Source organism: Penicillium taxi, assembly GCF_028828555.1.
Source record: "Penicillium taxi strain IBT 34144 chromosome Unknown utg000001l_segment0_segment0, whole genome shotgun sequence".
Lineage (NCBI taxonomy): Eukaryota > Fungi > Ascomycota > Eurotiomycetes > Eurotiales > Aspergillaceae > Penicillium > Penicillium taxi.
Window position 1 is genome coordinate 4,858,707 of NW_026643203.1, and position 19,710 is coordinate 4,878,416.

The 19,710-nt window shown below is 46.2% G+C and overlaps 8 protein-coding genes across 8 annotated transcripts; 4 read left to right on the top strand and 4 right to left on the bottom strand.

The window, feature by feature from the left end:
* Nucleotides 1-523: 523 nt before the first annotated feature.
* Nucleotides 524-976, bottom strand: N7495_001747 (uncharacterized protein; the record flags this gene model as incomplete). The annotated part of the gene is made up of 1 exon (XM_057204417.1): nt 524-976. The coding sequence occupies one exon, from the start codon at nt 974-976 to the stop codon at nt 524-526; it is 453 nt and encodes a 150-aa protein (XP_057068490.1).
* A 1,159-nt stretch (nt 977-2,135) lies between these two features.
* N7495_001748 (uncharacterized protein) lies at nt 2,136-4,403 on the bottom strand (the record flags this gene model as incomplete). The annotated part of the gene is made up of 11 exons (XM_057204418.1): nt 2,136-2,189; nt 2,255-2,345; nt 2,403-2,622; nt 2,678-3,316; nt 3,369-3,415; nt 3,466-3,686; nt 3,748-3,846; nt 3,899-3,953; nt 4,010-4,047; nt 4,096-4,209; nt 4,272-4,403. The coding sequence occupies 11 exons, from the start codon at nt 4,401-4,403 to the stop codon at nt 2,136-2,138; spliced, it is 1,710 nt and encodes a 569-aa protein (XP_057068491.1).
* Nucleotides 4,404-5,023: 620 nt separating this feature from the next.
* N7495_001749 (Short-chain dehydrogenase/reductase SDR) lies at nt 5,024-6,004 on the top strand (the record flags this gene model as incomplete). The annotated part of the gene is made up of 3 exons (XM_057204419.1): nt 5,024-5,071; nt 5,127-5,728; nt 5,782-6,004. The coding sequence occupies 3 exons, from the start codon at nt 5,024-5,026 to the stop codon at nt 6,002-6,004; spliced, it is 873 nt and encodes a 290-aa protein (XP_057068492.1).
* A 652-nt stretch (nt 6,005-6,656) lies between these two features.
* N7495_001750 (uncharacterized protein) lies at nt 6,657-7,659 on the bottom strand (the record flags this gene model as incomplete). The annotated part of the gene is made up of 3 exons (XM_057204420.1): nt 6,657-7,045; nt 7,103-7,567; nt 7,623-7,659. 3 exons carry the CDS (start codon nt 7,657-7,659, stop codon nt 6,657-6,659), a joined length of 891 nt encoding a protein of 296 aa, XP_057068493.1.
* A 1,017-nt stretch (nt 7,660-8,676) lies between these two features.
* On the top strand, nt 8,677-10,107 carry N7495_001751 (uncharacterized protein; the record flags this gene model as incomplete). Its single annotated transcript, XM_057204421.1, has 6 exons — nt 8,677-8,817; nt 8,872-8,911; nt 8,965-9,136; nt 9,193-9,260; nt 9,381-9,435; nt 9,507-10,107. 6 exons carry the CDS (start codon nt 8,677-8,679, stop codon nt 10,105-10,107), a joined length of 1,077 nt encoding a protein of 358 aa, XP_057068494.1.
* A 2,450-nt stretch (nt 10,108-12,557) lies between these two features.
* Nucleotides 12,558-14,678, top strand: N7495_001752 (uncharacterized protein; the record flags this gene model as incomplete). Its single annotated transcript, XM_057204422.1, has 1 exon — nt 12,558-14,678. One exon carries the CDS (start codon nt 12,558-12,560, stop codon nt 14,676-14,678), a length of 2,121 nt encoding a protein of 706 aa, XP_057068495.1.
* Nucleotides 14,679-15,078: 400 nt separating this feature from the next.
* N7495_001753 (MCT family MFS transporter) lies at nt 15,079-16,518 on the bottom strand (the record flags this gene model as incomplete). Its single annotated transcript, XM_057204423.1, has 4 exons — nt 15,079-15,611; nt 15,666-15,960; nt 16,022-16,227; nt 16,278-16,518. The coding sequence occupies 4 exons, from the start codon at nt 16,516-16,518 to the stop codon at nt 15,079-15,081; spliced, it is 1,275 nt and encodes a 424-aa protein (XP_057068496.1).
* A 126-nt stretch (nt 16,519-16,644) lies between these two features.
* N7495_001754 (C6 transcription factor) lies at nt 16,645-19,364 on the top strand (the record flags this gene model as incomplete). The annotated part of the gene is made up of 4 exons (XM_057204424.1): nt 16,645-16,654; nt 16,831-17,465; nt 17,528-19,204; nt 19,290-19,364. The coding sequence occupies 4 exons, from the start codon at nt 16,645-16,647 to the stop codon at nt 19,362-19,364; spliced, it is 2,397 nt and encodes a 798-aa protein (XP_057068497.1).
* Between the last annotated feature and the right edge of the window lie 346 nt (nt 19,365-19,710).

Below are 19,710 nucleotides of genomic sequence, written 5' to 3' on the forward strand. Positions count from 1 at the left end.
ACGAATAACCTGAAATAAGTGCGAATATTATTCGGGCCGAGCTCTAGGTAGGTAGCGACCTCAATATCAAATGAAGAAAAATATGATCTGACTGACCAGCTACTATGTTACCTACATACTATCCAGGTAGGTAGATTCCCAATGTTACTGATGTTCGGTGTTTGATTGGATATTCTTTCAATCTCGCTATCTAAACTACCTGTGATCTAGGTGCCAAACCCTCAGAGCCATAATTGCATTATCAATCTATGGTATCAGTCAAGAGACCTCAGACCTCGGCATTTTCATGATTTCTTCAAAATATGGGTATTTTTTCCTCATATCTGAAGTGATCATTGAATTCATGTGAGACCATTCCGTATCTAGCCATAAACCCCAATCCCAGTCGATCCAACTAATTGGATACTCTTTACCCTCATTGGATCTCTCATTAGATCTCTCATTAGGTCCATCTTCATCTGCGAAAACCTCGTCTTCGCCAAACATATAATTGCAGTTGACTCGATCCTCTTGGGGCTCCTTTTCAGAAACTCCGCCGAGATCTAAATGGTTCGTCCAAATTCTTCCATCTCAGCTGCGGAAGAACATATTCACCCATATATGGAGCCATAGAAGAAGTCGTCTGCTGCCAGGGGTAAAAGCCCGTGCCGCGGTTCGTCATAGCATCTGCAAAATCTATGAGAACAACATCGGGTCCCTCCTGTATCATGATATTTCTTGGGTGGAGGTCATACAGTAGAATATTCTTGAGACCGTAAATCTCACTTTTCAGGTTGATAACCAATTTCATAATCTGCTTTCGAGTTTCTTGTGAAAAATCTTCTGGATTGGCTTGATCCATGGATATGCCAGGTATATATTCGATCAAGATAAGGCGAACAGTACGTGTTTCACCGCGAAATGGAAGATCAAGAGAGAAGGATCCATAAAATCGAGGAATTTGCTTTCTTTGGTACTCTGACAGATTTTCATACATGGTAGACTCTTGGGTATACCCATGATCCGCTATCCGAAAGGGATGGAAACATCCACCGTCATCATCGATGTAGAGAGGATCGAACACCTTAGCAACCAACCGCATACCGGGTTTCAAAAAACAGAGGAGGATTTGTGCCTGTCGTGTCTGCTAGAGTCACAAGAAAGACTTGCGCAGAATTTCCATCCCAAGTTCGTATAGTGTCGACAACTTCTAGGTCAATTTTGTATAGCCCCTTCTTTCCCTCGCGTGGAGGATGTTTCAAATTTGGACTACGCCAATGTTGTTCGGTTCAGTCCGCTCTTTCTGATTATTGAGAGACCACATGTTGGACACTGGTATTGGGGGAGGGGAGGGGGAATATGTGACTGGACGGTAAATTTCCAGCCCTTGACGTAAGGCACTGGAGGCACTGGAAAATCCCTCATTGACCACAACATTGTGATGCTTGAGTCACGAGCAAATCGGAGCAATAAATTCAAAATTGGAAGTTTAAGTCTTTAAGATGCAGATGAGTTCTTGAAAAAAAATCATTGGTGTTGAAGTAGTTGAAGTAAAGTATTGGGTAAATTTGACGTGAGGTAACCGATATTCAATCTTTGGTACAGAAACTTACAATTTCGTCAGCTGATCAAAAAAAGAGTATAGTCAATGGCAATTATGGCATTGCACAAAACACAAGGAGGTTATTAAACTGACTCCCCTGCCCACGGGGGAACGACTATATTAGGAATTCGAGTAGCTGGATGAATCGAACACACTTCACACCACTTTGCACACCGTATATACTAAGAATATAGGGCGAATCATACCCTTTTCCAGTGTATATAGTGCAATGTGCGAACCCTGTCCTTTCAACGCAGTTGATCGACATTTTCCTCCATCCAGACAGGGCACCAGGACCTACAGAGTTCAACTTCTCAATCATTTTTTAATTAGTTTATTAAATTATTCTGTATGCTATAAAAGATTCATTTGTTTATTAGCTCGAATAAATAAGCTAAGCTCTCTAAGTATAAAGCATAGTGGTCGACCCTTTTGTTGCCTTACACCAGTCGAGTCTGGTATATGCTTGTTTCGAGCTAGTTTGAGAATGATGTGGGAAGATGCGAGCATATATAACAACGAATGTTTGCGTTGAGATGCGCAGCTATCCAACCTAGTGGAAAGTGTTTCGTTCCGCGAGTTTAGTATTCTCAAGATAAACTTCAATCTGTGAACTCTTAGCATCCAAACTAGTCGACTCAACAAAATTATCATTGCTAAAGTGAGTGTTACCTTGTTCGTCATTTTCGAGTCAACATCCTTGCAGCATAGGCAAGCTATCAGTCCAACTATGCCAAAGGCCATTGATACCATAGCCACGACACTGATATTCAATTATCAGCATTATAATCAAGATTATAGTTGACTCAGATAAACTTACAAGATAGTTTTGCAATAAGCATCATTCAGTGCAGCCTCTGCAGCTGCAGCAACTGCAGGGCTGTAGGATTTCAGAGCGGAGGCACCGCTGGTAACTGCTGTCATGATACCTTCAATCTTAGACTCGGGCAGACCCGCAGCAGTGACTGCCGGAGGAATGTACTCTGTCATGTACTTGGTGAGACTGTTATTGTAGATAGTCTGGTAGATTGAAGTGGCGACTGAAGAGATGTTAGTAGTTCACCTTGTGGTAAGTATTCGGAAAAAAAACCATACCTGCACCAGCCGCAAATCGGATACAACCTGAGATACCTCCACTCTTGCCAAGGTTTTGCTGATCAACACCCATTTGAGTCAGAGCAATACTTAAATATAACCCCCAACCAAAGCCGGCTTGAGAAAGAAAGATAAATGCAATCATAGTTCCCATGTTGTTGGGAGTGACAAGTCCGAGAAGGGATCCGAAAAGGACCATCACAAAAACCGAACCAGTCAATTGCCAATGCCAGTGACGGATGCGACTACCAAAGACCGTGAGAAGAATAGCACCGAACAGGATGGCAAAACCTTGAGGCAAAGATAGCACAACAGCATATTTCCAATCGGCACCATTATTGGTGTAAAAGACAGTGATCATTTGAGGCCACAAGATGCTAGAGGAATAGTAAAACATATTCACAACTCCCACAGCAATCGCTGGAGCTGTGAAGTCTCGTCCCCAAGAGCTGGTAAAAATGGCCGTCGGAGTCAGGGGGTATTTGAGGTTTCCGAAGGTTTCCCATAGAGCGAAACAGATCATGACAAATGCACCAACCACCAGGGGTGCCACGACGTGAGCATCATGAGAGGGATACACGCCAGCCCACACAATTCCCATGAGAAATGGAACAGCGCCACCAACGAAGAGAAATCCTCCTGAATAACTATTAGTACTGATCTTAATCGTTCTTCAATTCGGAGACCCTACCAATGTAGTCCATGGATTTGAACGCTTCCGAGTACGAGATACCGAGGCTGTTTGATTGATAAGTAATCCGTTATAAAATCCTTAGAGTCTCACTTACGGGTGCTTTGGTGGGTGGTAGAGAAAGAAAAGAGCAATGCAAGAAAGTCCCTGAAAGATAGCCACTCCCCAGAAGTTCCATTGCCAATTCTGCATTTGGTATCCGAAACGGGCTGTAACTGGAGCGACAATGACCGCAATATAGACAGTTGAGTCTGCAATAACAACGCCGATATGTCGCCATTTGTTAGGAAGAAGCTCAGGGAGAGCGAATGCAGCCATCTAAATTTTTTTTTTTTCAGTATGTATCGTACCCAAGCTCTTGGAGAAAATTTGGCTTTACCTGACAATTAGCTCCCCCGAAGCCCGAAACTGCTAAGCCTGCAATCACCTGACTGGTGGATGTTGATGAAGCAACGATAATGTGACCCACGAAGCAAATCTGACAAGATAAGTCAGAACTGCTATCTCACTCGTAATGTGTCATTACATACCAAGTTACCTAGCACAAGGAACCAACGTCTCCCAAGAAGATCAGTGTTTGGACCACTGGAAACAAGTCAGCCACTCCCTTTCTATCAATATGAATCCATATAAATGCATACAATAAGAGAAAAGCACAGGTAATCGAAATTGTCCATGCCTAGAATTGTCAGCCGCAAAACTCAAGGCATACGGAAGGAGCACATACTGGAACAAACCAAACATAGCCGTCTGCGTTTCCCATATCTGCCGAAATATTGGTTCCAATAGAGGATACGACGGGTACAGGCCAAAAAGAGAGACCATAACCACAGGATAATACCTACGCAAGGAATCAATTCTTAGCAAAGCCATTAAAAACTAGAATCAAGAGCAAGCCTTTACCATAGACACAATCCATGTCTTCAACGTCACAACAGGAGGCTCTATGGGCTCCTCAGCGCCAGAAAGGGATTCCGGCGTCAAGTGTGTAGTGACTGGGGATTGACTCTGGTCCTTTTCGCTGTCCACGGCCATGATGGACAGTTTGAGTGATTCCTAGTTAGAAAAAAAAGAATCAGAAGAGGAGAAGAGGGCTTGAAATAAGTTGTGCCTAATGGGCCTCGAGGCCTAACTAATTATCACCTTTCTCAATGGGCCGGTTAATGTGCAATCTAGTTAGTCCTAAGGCTACTACTACCCCTTATCCCTGATCAACAACGGCACTTTGCAGGAATGAATTAAAAATTTCCGTACGCTAATTTTCCTGGGCCACGGAATGAGTTGCATATGGTGATGTACTTTGTACAGTGGAGCACTGTCATGGCCGATGGATGCGGAGCTTAATTTGTTGACTAAATTATCGGCTCCACGCAAATTCAAATATTAAGTGGGATTACTTCGTACTACTCTATGGCCCGTGTCAAACATTGTGGCTAAAAAAACACCAAATTGGAAGTGATAGACGAAGGAGTCTAACGGTCTTCAAGGGAGTGATCCGAGCCAACGCTTTAACCCCACTTAGTTGCATGTACTTTGTGCATTGTCCAGGATCAGGCCAGCTCATACTTTGTATATCCATTCAATAAGGAAGTAAGAATTTTTCTCCCGCTCTCTTGAACTTCAATATTCTCTCTTTGACTTCCAGCAGCACAGAGATGGGGTCGTATGCAGAGGAACGTGTTGCCATTCTCATCGGAGCCACAGTAAGTGCAATAGATCTGCAATGCTCGGCAATATATTAATTAGGCATCAAACTAGTCTGGTGTGGGGGTCGATATAGCTAGACACCTTTGCGCACAGGGATGGATTGTTGCATGCACAGCACGACGTCAAGAGCCAGGGGATCAGCTTCTTAAAACTCTCCCCAAAAACAAAGCTCAGTTCTTTACCGCGGATGTCTCCAAGTATGAAGATTCCGTTGAGGTATTCAGAAAAGTTCACGAGCGTTGGGGCCGAATTGATGCTGTGTGTGTCAATGCAGGCATCGTCGACAAGTCTTCTATTTATCGGTTTGACTGGAAAGATAAGCCAGTAGAGGATGTACCTCCTCCGCCGGACACCTCTGTTGTCGAAACTAACTACAAGGGCGTTATATATTGCACCCAGCTTGCTACACACTTCATGCGTCACAACCCTCAGCCTGGTGGTCGTATCATTATAACAAGCAGTATTGGGGGCATGTTTCCTCATAAGGCTTATCCTATATACTGTGGAACCAAATCCGCTGTGAATCAGTTTGCACGTGGCGCTGCTCCTATTCTGAAGCAAAAGGAAAACATTTTGCTTAACGTTGTGATGCCTGGAATCTTGGATACACCCATAGTTCCACCAGGAATGATTAAAGCTGTCAGCCCTGAATGGTAAGTATTTCCCACGGATTAAATTTCAAAGTATCTAAAGGATATTTTCTTAGTATAACACCAATTTCCACGGTATTAAAAGCATTTGACATCTTCTTGGAAGATACCACGGGTATGGCGGGAGAGTTGCTCGAGTGCTCAGCCGAGAAATTACTCTATTACCCCTTGCCAGAACCACTTAACGGCCCAATTACCAAGCGAGCAACTACTGTATGGGAACCCCTGTTTGAAATGATTCACGGTGAAAATTCGGAGCTAGAAGAAGCACTGTCTTGAATTACAAGTTGACTTGAGTTTCTCTGGAAAATTCTACATGTACTTTGTAATTTTTGCGTTTGTTATATTATACTCACTTTTATAAATGACAATCTCAATTCTAAAAATCATCACTTGAAGAACTTTCAATAAGTAGTACATTAAATATGAAAGACCATAATGTAGTTCCAGACCGAAACTGCCCGCTTCCAATAGTGTTCAGAGTTAGATTCTGATGGATTATCCGAGCTGGCTTTTCATATCATTTTAACAGGTGCATGAAAACCCCTCAAGAAATTTCGAAGGCCTAGACTTTCGAATCCATCCGCTGTGTGAGCAGCCCATATGGATTAGGTGGATTGGCGGAATATGGGATAGTGGTCTGCCCACTCTCACTGTACAAAGTACATTGTCAGAAGTGGATCATGAAAAATCAACGGATCCGGCGCTGAAGATCTTTTGCTGGATGGGGAATATGCCTCGGATGAGTCATGTTTCCCCACTCCAAGGATGTCCAAATTGACATGTCCTACTCAAGGAAAGGTCAAGCCGGAGACGTAGCCTATTCAGTCCGCGGCCTCCCACGGTGATCAAAGGCTGAGAGCCTGAACTAAAGCTGGGATTAAAGGATTTGCCCCTCGTAATGTACATAGTAAGTATGTGGTATTTTAACCTAGTTCTGTTGTAGAATACCCCCGACCTGATTTTCAAGTACAGTCGCCGTCATTACCTCTCGCATTCCATCGTCACAGAATTCATGTGGGTCTCTGAAATAGACGCCTTCGTCTGAGATCTCTACCGCAAGGCCGGCCAGTTTTGAGGCTGGAAAATATCTACCTTTGGTATCAGTCATGCCCTGGCCCGCCTGTTTGCCGCCATCTACAAGCTGTAAAACAACTTGAGATATTATTTCCTGGTCAATGAAGCGGTTTTGTGGGAAGCTGTTCCATCCTACTTTGTCGACTAGATTGGTGCGTACGATTCCTGGGCAAATAGCGTTCACGCGCACTCCGTTCGTGCCGAAGGAATGGACAATTGATCGCATAAATCCTACTACCCCGACTAAAAAGAAAGTCAGTACAACTCATATTTGCAAAAGAAATTGAATTCAAACTTCACATTTTGCGGCGGAATAGAGCGGGGAATAAAATGACGGGTAAAGCCCACCACAGCTTGCGGTCATCACTATGCTAGCGTCGAGTCTCCCATGAGATGAGATGCGGAAGTAGTGCTGGGCCAAATATGTTGTGAAAATCACTCCCTTGAGATCTGCATCAATTGACAGGAGATCTGGCTCTGGAGGGGCAGAAAAATTCTCATCAGTTGGATGCGGAGCATAAAAGTTGGTTCGCTCAATTATGCCAGCGTTTGCAAAAACGAAATCCAGACAGCTGTCATGGGAAAAGGCGCTTTTGAAAGCTTCGGAGAGGCTCCCATAATTGGTAACATCAGCCTGGTGGAAGAAAACTCGGGGAACGTCACGGCCTACTTGCTCTCCTCGAGTTTTATTAACGTCCAGGATGTGCACTATCCAGTCGCCACGAGCTGACAGGGTTTCTGCAACGGCTAAACCCATTCCACTGGCTAGAAACATGCACATCAGTATGGGATCGTATTTCTTGTTTATGGGCAGACACACCTCCACCTGTGATCAGCGCAACCTTTGGCCGAGCCATGTTCCAATCAATGGGCTTTTTCTTCTTAGAATTGGATACAAAGCGAAATTTGAGTATCGGTTTGAACTATTGAAGATGTTTGGCTGTATTTATCCCTACATCCGAGCCTTTAGAAGAGGATAGATAATTCTAGTACTATTTATTGACTAACATACTTCAAAATATTAATAGTGCCCGGAAATACTTCTTTCAGTAGTGATTTTCCTGGTTCGTTAAACTAGGGAGCCTTTTCAAGTCTTGAATTTCGGCCCCTCTTCGTACTTTTTAACTATTATGAAATCCACCAAAACATCATTATTAAATCCAGACGATCAGCTCGCCCTGTGACATTGATGTCACAGGAGGTTGGTGGCTGAGACAAAAGCCAATGTTTATCATGCTGAAAGAATCCATGTGCGGCGCGGGAAGGAACATCCGGTTTCAACTACCCACAATACATTACGAAGCAAACAGGCGTATGTACTATTGGCTTGATTTTACTCAATCAATATAAGCGCCTTTGTTTCCATAATGACTGCGGTAGAGATCACTTCGCCTAAAGGTCTAGCGCCGCTTATCAGTTTCTAGCGTATCAACCGTACGGAAAACGTTAAAGCAGGCGTTGACTTGGCAAAATAAAATTTGCTAATACAATTCGTATTTAATCAGTTTTAAATCACAAGAAATATATTTCAGTTGTCTTTTCTTATCTTTGAATTCCGGGTAATATGTAATATGGCAACAGACATGTTAGTATCGCCAGTCCCAGTAATGTAACCCTGTAAAATTTGACCTGTATACTCGTTAAATTGGCATAAAAAGTACTGGACCAAAAGTACAGGGAGACTGCGCTGCTCTAATTACAAAGTTAACTCAGAGGAGAATTTACGACTCTCTACTAGGCAAATCTAAACGACTAGTATCCGCTCCTTAAAAAGGACGCTTTGCCCTAAAAGATATTTGCCCCCAAAAAAATAATTTAATGCTGGACAGTTTTTGTCGGCTACATACAGTACGGGTGTTGGAGCCTCTACAGCCATGGAAAATGTCATAGTGACAGAAACATTCGTCGAATATGGCATTGGTATGATGTTTTTGGTGCTTCGAATGTTTGCTCGTTTGAAATTCAGCGGAATTCGGGGACTACTGATAGAGGATGCCTTTGCTGGAGCGGCCATGGTTTGTCTAATATCTACTAAGGTCATTGAATGAAGCTTATGATAATCTATCTAGGTTTTTTGGACTCTTCAATCTACCATCATTTATTATCTAGGTAACCAGATGTTCTGCTATATATCACTCGATCTAATTGCTAATTGAGAACAGAGACCCTCGGCAGCAATATAGGCCTCACAACTGCGACGGCACTTCAAGTCCCAGACAGTCAAGTTCAAACAATGGAACTAGGGTCTAAGCTTGCTTTCATGAACTGGATATGGTATATGTGCTATATGTGGAGTCTGAAAGCTGTCTTGCTTTGGCTTTTCTGGAGGCTCACGTAAGGTCACACCTGGTTTATAGACCTTCTTGTTGCTGACATTGGTTTGATTCTAGAAAAGGAACAAAATCACAAAAAATCGTTCTAGCATCAGCTGTTTTCTGTCTGGTTAGCTGGTTAGCATGTATGCTGACTCATATCTGTATATGCACCCCCATTACCAGAAATTGGCAGATAAAGCCCTACGCAGGAGGTGGGGTTCCTTCCTAGACTACACGAAAGCCAGACTAATCACATTATACAGACCACTGCACTCTCCGTCAACCTCTTTACGTTGTTATCTGTGTCCTCAATGTTCTGTATGATTCTCTTCCCGCTCTTTGTGACCTCGAGATTTCTGTGGCTTAGGTTAACCCTAAAATCTCACTAGATCCGACCTTGTTGTCATGATTGCTCCCGTCCTCATGCTCAGGAAACTCCAAATTCCCTTTCAGCACAAAATCATTCTCGCGATCATGTTCACGTCTGGATTTTTCATCATGATCTGCTCTATCCTTCGTTGCTACTATTCCCTCGGTGATGTCTCCCATCTTTCCATAGCACTGCAGTGGGCCGACCGCGAATGCTTTTTGGCCGCTATTGTTGCATCTCTACCTGGGATTAAGCCCATTTTCCGACATGTGCGCTGGCTGGGATTTTCAGACTACTCAAGCTCTAGGAAGCAGTATAGCAGCCAGGGATACAACGTATTTGCTTCCAAGAACGATGACAAGATCGCTGGTTTCTCATTACCAGAGCGCAGTGGAAAGCTGGTTGAGCTTAATACAATGCATGGTAGCACACAGAAGGGACGTTCTTCTGAAGAAAGCGAGAGACCCATTCTCAACGGCGACAAAAACTTCGTCACTTCAGTCAGCCAAGGCGGCAATAGCCCACGGCTTCTAGACCCGTCAACTATCCATATTACGACGGAGTATAGTCTAAATACGGAACATGGTGCAGTTACAGAAGGGATTCGTTCCAGTGGTTGAACACCTTTCCCGTCACCTCAATTTTATTTCTTAATACTAGCCCATAAGCATATATTTATATATATATTACATACAGTCAGGGCAGCCAATCTAAGTGGTGGGAAAAAGTGGGGGAGTGTAGATACCAGAATAGCTTCGCGAGTATATACCGTACCCACCTTGCTCCTCCCTGGTCGTGTAATGCTAAAGCAACGCTCACTTGTTGTTCACCAGGGCAATACCTACCTGACTGCTGGCTGCGTTTAAGTCACATACTGGTCAGTTAGTAGTATGGGGGGTGACTATATGCGAATCCTCACTGTTGTATGTTTTCATCTCTTTTTTTTCTTTCCTCTTCTTATGGTTGAGTTACGCAGGTGACAAAAAAAATACTTTGGAACATATGGAACAGGTGAGAAAAGGGTGAGACTCCTCAGCATCCCACCTAAACCATGAGTAGCCAAAGACAGACAAAAGTGGAATGCGGTCAGAACTGGCAGTGAGCCCTATATGGATGTGTACCTAACAGATTGGATGTCCTCAGAATTGACTAGCAAAAAAGATGGTCCAAATACATCTATAAGTATCTCAGATGGCGCCGATTCTAGATAGGCTTGAATCCTCATATGATGCATCCTTGGGCAACGGAGCTGGGATCTGGATGAGGTTTCACACTATTGATATGCTATCTGGCGCAGTAATGCCTTTTTCTTTTTCAGTGAAGATTTCAATTTCAGAAGCTGGTCCAATATGAAAAGTTAGCATTTAGAGATAGTTTCTGGTTTTTCTGGCTAGAAGGTTGGATAAAGATACCCAAACCACTGTATGAAGCGAGAAAGCAGCGGGGGAGAAAGTTCTTCACAAGGAAGATGCCGCTAAGTACTGTGGCTTTCGAGCCACCCTTTCCCAGTTCAGTCTAGTTTAGAACGATCATCAATTTTGTGAATTTCGTTTCTGATTCCTCGTAGAGAGCACGAAATTCTTTGATTTGATAAGAGAGCTATCCTGAGCTACATCATGTATCCATTGAACCTCAGAAGCCTTGCTCTGCCCCACTGCTTGTGGCTGGATCCCACTCCATAGTACGGTTCAAAATGGACTAGTGTTCCACGTGGATGATTATACTACAATAATGTATAATTAGCTAAGTAAACAAGTTCTATTTAAGACCAGTTTAAGGCATTATTAAGGCACTAAGGCAACTAAAATACCCATATGGGTATGGGTATGAATTTTGACCCATTCCACACCATGCACATGTCTAAGTTCGATCAAGTAAAGATGGCTGTATAATAAGCTTACTTCACAAGGAAATCGCTCTATACCATGGCCATATATCTGCTTTTCAACCTCTACCTTAGATTGATAGATTCGGGTATGCGCTTTATCCTAATAGCAATGGTATCTATATCGATGATATTGTAGATCAGTTGAGGTATGTCGGAACCGGAATCCACCCTCATTCCATATCAGATTGGAAAGATCGTGCATCGCCATTTGTTGGTACGGTCTTCCTTCGGGATCCCAAGTACTAATGCTGTAGTATTAAGATTCGTGTAAGGGTTGGTATTGATTATGATCGGAGTAGGACTGAAAGGAGTACCCACCATCTACTTCGATCCCGCTGAGTCAACTAAACTGACTCAGCCTAGTCACTTCGGCTGCCCATTCCCACCCGATGGAGCATATAGTGAGTAGTCTGATTCACTCAGGGAGCACTCGGTGAGTACTCAGTGAGCAGTCTGGTTCGCTCACTGAGTGAAATCTGAGCACCCTGATTAGCTCACTGACCGAGCTGAGTAAGTATCTCAATAAAATGCAACACGCTAGCCCCATCCCTTCCCACGTGGGTGGTTTACATTATCCCATCAATAAATGTTGAATTTCACTAGAATGGCCATTCGTCCTAGGAGCCACACTCCTGTTCAGGGGGTAATATTACTGTGCATTTTATTTGATTGGTCTATCAATTCTTACCTTGGGTTGTAAGCTCCTAGGAAGCACTTTAATTAGTAGCACCGGAAGTAATTACAAACTTCCCGTTTAAATTGGATCGCCAAAAGGCTTGGTTATAGAGATATTTCAAGAATTCGATATGCCAAGAGGTATTTGTTCCTCATCCCTTACACAGCTAAAGAGATAAGTGTCGATACCACTAGACCAAAGTGGGGCACAGGACCAATGGGAATGGTTATGATGCTGTTGGTCCGACATGAAGTGAATCTAGTGAGTTTTATCTATTTAGTTACAGCGAGGACAAGATTAAATAACACACCACTTACAACTCGCAACGATACATTTACATAGTAGACGCATATGCAACAGTAAGACGCGTCAGATATTCCGACAATAAGCCTTGCCCAGATGACATTGACTTCCTCAGTTTCAAAAAAAAAAAATTCCTGCCTTGAAGAAGTTCGGAACTTCAATATTGATTGATCTGGGGTAGGTATCTGATATCGCCGATCAACATGGAGATCCCCACACGTCGAAGACGGAGGCCCTTGGCTGCGTGCACCGAGTGCAGAAGAAGGAAAATCCGATGTGACCGCGCAACTCCTTGCGGGCCCTGCTCCAAGTCAGTCCTACCGTGTGTATACAGTCATGTGTTGCCCGAATCACACGCAAACGTGTATTCTGAGCCACCATCGAGCCTGGCTGGCATCTCACATTCAACACTCCAGACGCTGTTCGGTTCTCCCCCGGCCATCACAGACCTGCCATCACCGAGGGACTATTTTGTTTTGCCGACAGCAACTGAGGCTCCGATAGCCATGGCAGCCGATCACCCACCGGGTCCAACCATCTCCAGTATTGCGAGTTGTGATCCCCTCGCCAGCCCGTTTTTTTGGCGAACACCCACCGAAAGCCTGTCTGGCTCAGAGCATCAATTTACCGAAGCAGCTGTTTTGGGCACTAGTCACTGGGAAAAGGAGTTGGATCGTTTCGAGCAACTGCAATTTCTCCGCCATGCTCCCCATGATCTGGGACCGGAGTTTCAGAATCTCCGACCCCTGCTGGAACGATCACGGGAGTTAGAGAAGGAAAGAGTAGCCCTAAACCGGCCGATAGACATTGCGTCCTGCGTAGACTGTCGCTGTATGGTTCCTGACCGTGGGACCTGTGATCGCCTAGTAGACCTATATATGACCACCTTTGAATCGGTGGTCCGTATTGTCCATGTCCCGTCCTTTCTTCAAGACTGCCGACAATACTGGCAAGATCCACAGAGTGTGAGCGACTCCGTGGTATGGAAACTACTGCTTGCCATGGCAGTGGGCGTGTTTGTTTGCCCGGGCTCTACAGCGCTGCAGTCGGATGCCGCAGCGTGGATCCTTGGCGGGCATCGATGGCTCACCCATCGCAGCGTTGAAAGTGCCCAGTTTGATCTTAACACGCTCCAGATCAGCTGTCTATTATTCGTCAATGGCCAAACCTCCCGAGTCGGAAGCAAACCCGTCTGGTTACTCAAGGAGACCCTGATCTGCATGGCAATGAAACTGGGGCTCCATCAAGAGCCCAGCACGCATTTCCCCAACATGTCCCCCAGCGAGGCCGAGATGCGACGAAGGCTATGGGCCACTGTCCTTGAAATCGCTATCCAATCCAGTTTCGAGTCGGGCCTTCCTCCATTGATCTCTTCCGAGGGCTACGACTGTACCCCGCCGTCGAATCTGGATGACGCTGACCTGCTGGGCAATGAATCTTTAGCGCCTCAACCACTCACAGTCTTCACTCAGTCTACAGTATCAACGATGCTAGCCAAGACACAGCGCATTCGTTTGCGCATTTTGCATCTTGTAAATGCACCGGGCACCAGTCTCACCTATCAAGATGCGCTAGAATTGGCAATGGAGCTTCACAGCATCATCAATGCGAATCTCACTCACATACAATCCCTCACCCCGTCCTCAACCGGGCCCACAGACTTCCACTTCAAAATTCTAGACGTCTGCACCCGTCGCTTTCTACTCGCTCTACATACCCCGTTTGCAGGCCAACCCAAGGCCAACCCATACTACTACTACTCCCGCAAGGTGCGCATAGAAGCAGCAGCGCTGCTGCTCACGCATCATGTACCGCAACTCGACGATCATACCGTTGCCGATAATCACTACACCGAACTCCTACTATGGGGAGACGGATTCTTCACCAACGCACTCCGACACGCCGCCAGTACTCTCTGTCTCGATCTAGTCGACAGTATAACAGAGAATGCATTCCCAATGACGGATCGCGGCAGCCACGATCATCTGTACCAAGTCATACAAGACGCAATTGCGATATTTGAGCGCCGCGCGCTTCGAAATCCATCTACTCATAATGACTATGTTTTCTTTTCCTGTGCCACCGCCCAGATCCAAGCCATGCGTGCAAATAAACCTATTAACACCGCTATCTACCAAGCAGCTGAGCGGAGCTTGGATCGTTGTTGTGCTGCATTGGAAGCTGGTCGGGGCAGCCGGGGCGAACGGATATCGCTTCCCTTGTCGCCGTCGGGCTCGGATGATCCGTGTTTGTTTCCTTCTGCGAATGATCCAGATTTTGGATTTTGGAATGATTTTATAGCTCGTCGGCAATTCACTCGTTGATTTTTATTGTTGTGCTACCCAGTTTGTAGATACCTAGGTATATACTTTTGGAGTGGAGGATCGAAAACGGACAATGGGATATGTCGCGAAGACAATTACTGCAATGAAAATTTTCACTTACTCTCAGGTTTTTGCTAATTAATTTTCGTGTGCAGATAATAAGATACCTAAGTACATCCATGGATCTCATTCCAAGAATGCCTAGGCACTAGGTAGTTTATTATTTCAACAAGAGGGTCTGAACCGTCCCTGGATTAACATCAATTAGCGAGAAGCCACGGTCAAGGGATATAAATTATCCTATGAATTATCCTCATGACAAACAAGTCTTCTTCTCTCCCGCATTTCCTGCAGTCCGTTGTCAATTCCTCCATTCTAACCCATCAATTATGCCGTTCATTTAAATCTTCGAAGTAAGCCCCCATCCCCCCAGACGTACGCGTAGAGCAGCAAGACCGAAGGTTCCTATCAGGAAGCTCACGCCTGAAAAGACACATGTATAGGTGTAGTTGCCGCCATCAGAGGCGGCAATCGCACCACCAATAGGAGGACTGGTCAAGGTTCCCACCGCAGCAAAAGCCAAGACAGTACCAACCCGATAGCCTAACTCGCTCATTGGCGAGATTTGAACTATCAGGACAGGCCCTAGGCCAATGATCGCACCCGAGGTGATACCGAATAAAGCTGCAAAGGTGATGAGCGCAGCATTGCCTCGAGCAGGAAGCCACAATGCCAACACTAGGATAGCCGATAACGTGGTCATGAAAAGCATCACGTTGAAGCGACCGACCTTGTCTGCGATATAGTTGGGCACTGTACGGCCGAAGAAACTAGCACCATTAAGAATCGGAACTAATGACCACGCCATATGCGATGACATGCCGTAGTGCACGGCTTCGACGACGATGTAATCAAATGGAATAAACATTCCCCCTAAAAGTGTTAGCAACGCGACGTGCCTTCTCGGCAAGAACTTGCTGTACTCACAGTACATGAAGAAGCTGGCCGCACACAGAATACCAAAGTTGGCCTCCCGCAACGGTGCGAGGTAGTGCATGACGGAAAATGGACGCGGCTTATGTGAGAAATTAGACGAGATAGTAAGATTAGTGATGACTAGCAAGCCCAGGATCATAAAGGCGCAGATCCGCATCGTCCAGCCGTAGCCCACCTGCGGCAACAGATGCTGCACCATCAACGGGAATATGACGCCGCCCAATGACGATCCTGCCACTGTCAAACCACCAACAATTCCCCGCTTCTGGCGGAAATAGGTCTGGGGCTATAGTTTCTTGATTAGAGGAATGATTCCTTTTAGCGGGATTGGGTATATAGAAACTTACTGCAGTCATTGCCGGGGTGAAGATCAACGATGAACCAATCCCAGATACTACAGACTGACTCAGCATAAACTGATAATACTTATGGGAGAGACTAGCCATCATAAGCCCAAAGACATGCAAGGCAGATCCAATGGCAATAGGCACGCGCGGGCCATAGCTATCGAACAGCTTGCCTGCCACGGGGGAAGTGAAAAGCATAAAGAAAACTAGAGTTGTTAGCTAATCGAGAATAAAAAACATATAGTACTTTACATACATTCCATAGACGTGATCCAAGATATTTCCGAGCTCGAGTAGTCCTTTAATTGGTTCGTTTCGTACTCAGACTGGAAGAGTGCAATGCAGTTGACCCAGCCGAATGAGGCAAATAGGGCGATTGCCGCGCCTAAGACTGTTAGCCATGCCTTGCTGCCACCATCGGGAACTTCTGGTGGTGCAGCCTTAGGAGCCTCTGTTGCAGGCGACTCGGAGCCCTTCTCTAGACTAGCATCCGCCATGGTGAAGGTGTAGTGCGTTGGTGGGTAATTGGAGCGAGACTAATGATATCGTGGCTGTCTAGATGAGCTAGACCTGCGATAATGGAACTTCACGACTCCTTTTAAAGAAAGCATATCCTGGTGACGATGATTCTCGGTCATTTAACCGGAGTTAAGAGGTATAGGGTTTCCGGGGATAATACCTCGGGAGACACCGGGTATAAGATCATGTGACCGAGTTTGACGATAAAGTTCGGCCCCGAGCCCGACGGGCTTTTCATTTGACCTCACCTCACTTAGCATCACTTTTGCTCTTCCAATTGCCTATACCAGTAGTAGTTATAGTGCAGGATCGTGACCACCCCCGCCAGACCATGTCTCCCCCGCGTAAACGTCGCCGACCAGCGAAGTCATGTGATCCATGCCGTCGTCGTAAAGTCCGTTGTGACCGGGAATTTCCATGTGGCCAATGCGAGCGTGCAAGAACGTCCATACAGTGCTTCTACGGTCCCGGAGTCGCTTCTAACAGCTCCTCCGGTAGTGTAAACCACCAGTCCGCGGCTCCTTTGGTGCTAGAGGCACATACGCCTCCTTCCCAAGCCGTGGAGCCGCTCACACAGAGCCGCCCACCTGGACGCACTTCCTCCTTGCCGCCTCCGGACCAAGATCAGGATCAAAACAAGATCATTCAGGACCTACAACTTCGTCTTCGGCGTTTAGAAGAACAGCTTCCTAGCCCTCCGACCTCTCGAGCCACGACCGGGCCTAATGCCATCATCTCTCAGACTCAAGTTTTGCGTCACCTTCACGACCGAGTCCTCGGGGCCGAAGAGCAGCTTTCTGATGCACCTCGTCCTGGTCCTTCAGTCAATGGATGGGCTATTCCGGCCACCCTGCCTCGTCTGCGTGTCACACCCGACAAGACGAAGCTCTTTGGCCCTAGTCACTGGCTGCATACCGCCGAAAAAGTATGTATCGGACTTCCCCTAACCTATAAAAGGCTTGTTGTTGACTAATGTTAAAATCGCAGTTTCAAGTCCTTGGCAAATTCGACGCCAAAGAAGTAGAGCCATTGCTGCAGAATGTGGGTACCAGATCTGAGATCGCCGGCATATTCAAGGACTGTCGGCATCTTCGACAGGCCATGAAAGCCCAAGAGTCGGTTCGACTCAACCATCCCGTTCCGGATATGCTGAGCACGCTCCCAAACCAAGCAGTGTGCGATGTTCTGGTCGATGCCTATCTCCGCACCTTTGAGCTCATCTACCGGATTATTCATATTCCATCCTTCCGGGAAGAGTATCGTCAGTTTTGGGCCCAGCCGCACTCGATCTCGACTCATTTCCTAATGAAGCTGGTCTTGATCCTTGCCTTGGGATCCACATTCTACCCAGATCGAAGCAATAGGGTGCATATCCGCCGTCTCGCACACACATGGATCTATGCCGCACAATGGTGGCTAACCGGGCCATCGGAAAAGTCGACCGTCAATCTAGACGGCCTACAAGTCGGTTGTCTCTTACTACTAGCCCGCCAAACGAACATCCTTCCAGGCACGAGCTGGCTCTCCGCGGGGTCCGTGCTACGAATGGCCATATCGATGGGACTGCACCGCACTCCCGACCTCTTTCCTGCGCTGTCCGTGTACCAGTCGGAAATGCGAGCCCGACTCTGGGCGACGGTGCTAGAACTGACGTTACTATCGTCGCTAGATGCCGCCATGCCCTTACCGTTCTCCCTACAGGACATTGACTACACGGCGCCGTCGAATTTGTTCGACGAGCAGTTCGACCCTGAGACCGAGATGCTTCCCACCCCGCAGTCGAGTAATCGCCTTACCGACTCATCTATTCAGCTTCTGCTGCTAAAGTCTCTTCCCGTGCGAGTAGAAGCGGTCCGGCTTTTAAATAACCAGCACCGTCAGGGACTGTCATACGAAACCGCATTAAGGCTGGCAAATGAATTGCGGCCGGCGTGCCGTGATGTTGCCGCCTTGTTCGACACAAGTCGGAATCAATCGAGGCATGCGGCCCGCAATCCAGGCATGACTAATTTCCATCTCCGGTTTATCGACACGTACCTACGTCGATTTATCTTATTCCTACATCGCCCGTTCATGATCCAGGCTCGTAAAGATCCTCGATTCTACCTGTCCCGGAAAGTGTGTCTGGAATCTTGCGTTGTGATTGCATCGTATGCCGATCATCTCAGTCTACCGTCAGACACCTTAGATGACCTCTCTCACCTGACTATTGTAGGCCGAGGATCCTTTAAAGGAGCATTGAGCTTCGATGTGATTACCTCCCTGGGACTGGAGATTATCACACAACTCGAGGAGGAGGCTTCTACGCGACCCATTGGATCTTCGCCCCCGTTTGTTGCTGATTGCCTAGATGAAATGGCAAAGGCCCATCGAGCGCCCTTGATCCGGAGCCTGGAACACATCCAGGAGCAACTGCTACAGATTATCGCGCTCGGAAATCCCAGTCTGAAGCGATACAACTTCCTGTCCGCAATTTTGAGCCAGATTCGTGCAATGGAGTCTGGTCAGCCGATCCAACCCGCCATTTACGAGACCGTTCAAGAAAGCCTTAAGAGATGCTATTCCTTGCTGCAGATCTCTCATGCAGCCAGTTCGCCGCAGGAATCGGTGGAGTCGTTGACTACGGGGCCAGATAGTCTTCCAAGCTTTGATATGGATGCTTTAGTAAGTATTTCTTTCCTTTTCTTCCTGTTCTTCCCCCTTCTCCCCCTCCCCATTTTATGTTCTTGCCATCGGACTTACAATTCAGGACCCTGCCTTGGGATTGGAAATTCCCAGCTTGTTCTTCCCGGGTCTCATGGATACGTCGGGTATCGAGTGGTAAGGCATAAACGTAGAAAAAACAATAGTGAGCCAGGTAATTCACCACCGAGCTCGCCAACCATATCGACTTATTAATTTAAATGTATTCATCTCAGTCACGCTACTTGAATCGACTCCACTAGCTGATTTCTCTACCATCCTATATATATCACACGCTAGGGGAGGTGGGTGTAAACCTTCCAAAACCTATCACAAGAGGCATTGATGACTATTCAGTATTTAGGCCGAGGCAATAACTAACTCCGAGCGTAGCTTACGAATTCCCTGGGCTAAGAGATTCACGTCCAAATGACGAACATGATCTGCATGCAGCAATTCGAAATGAAAAGAACCCGGCCCCGGCCCCG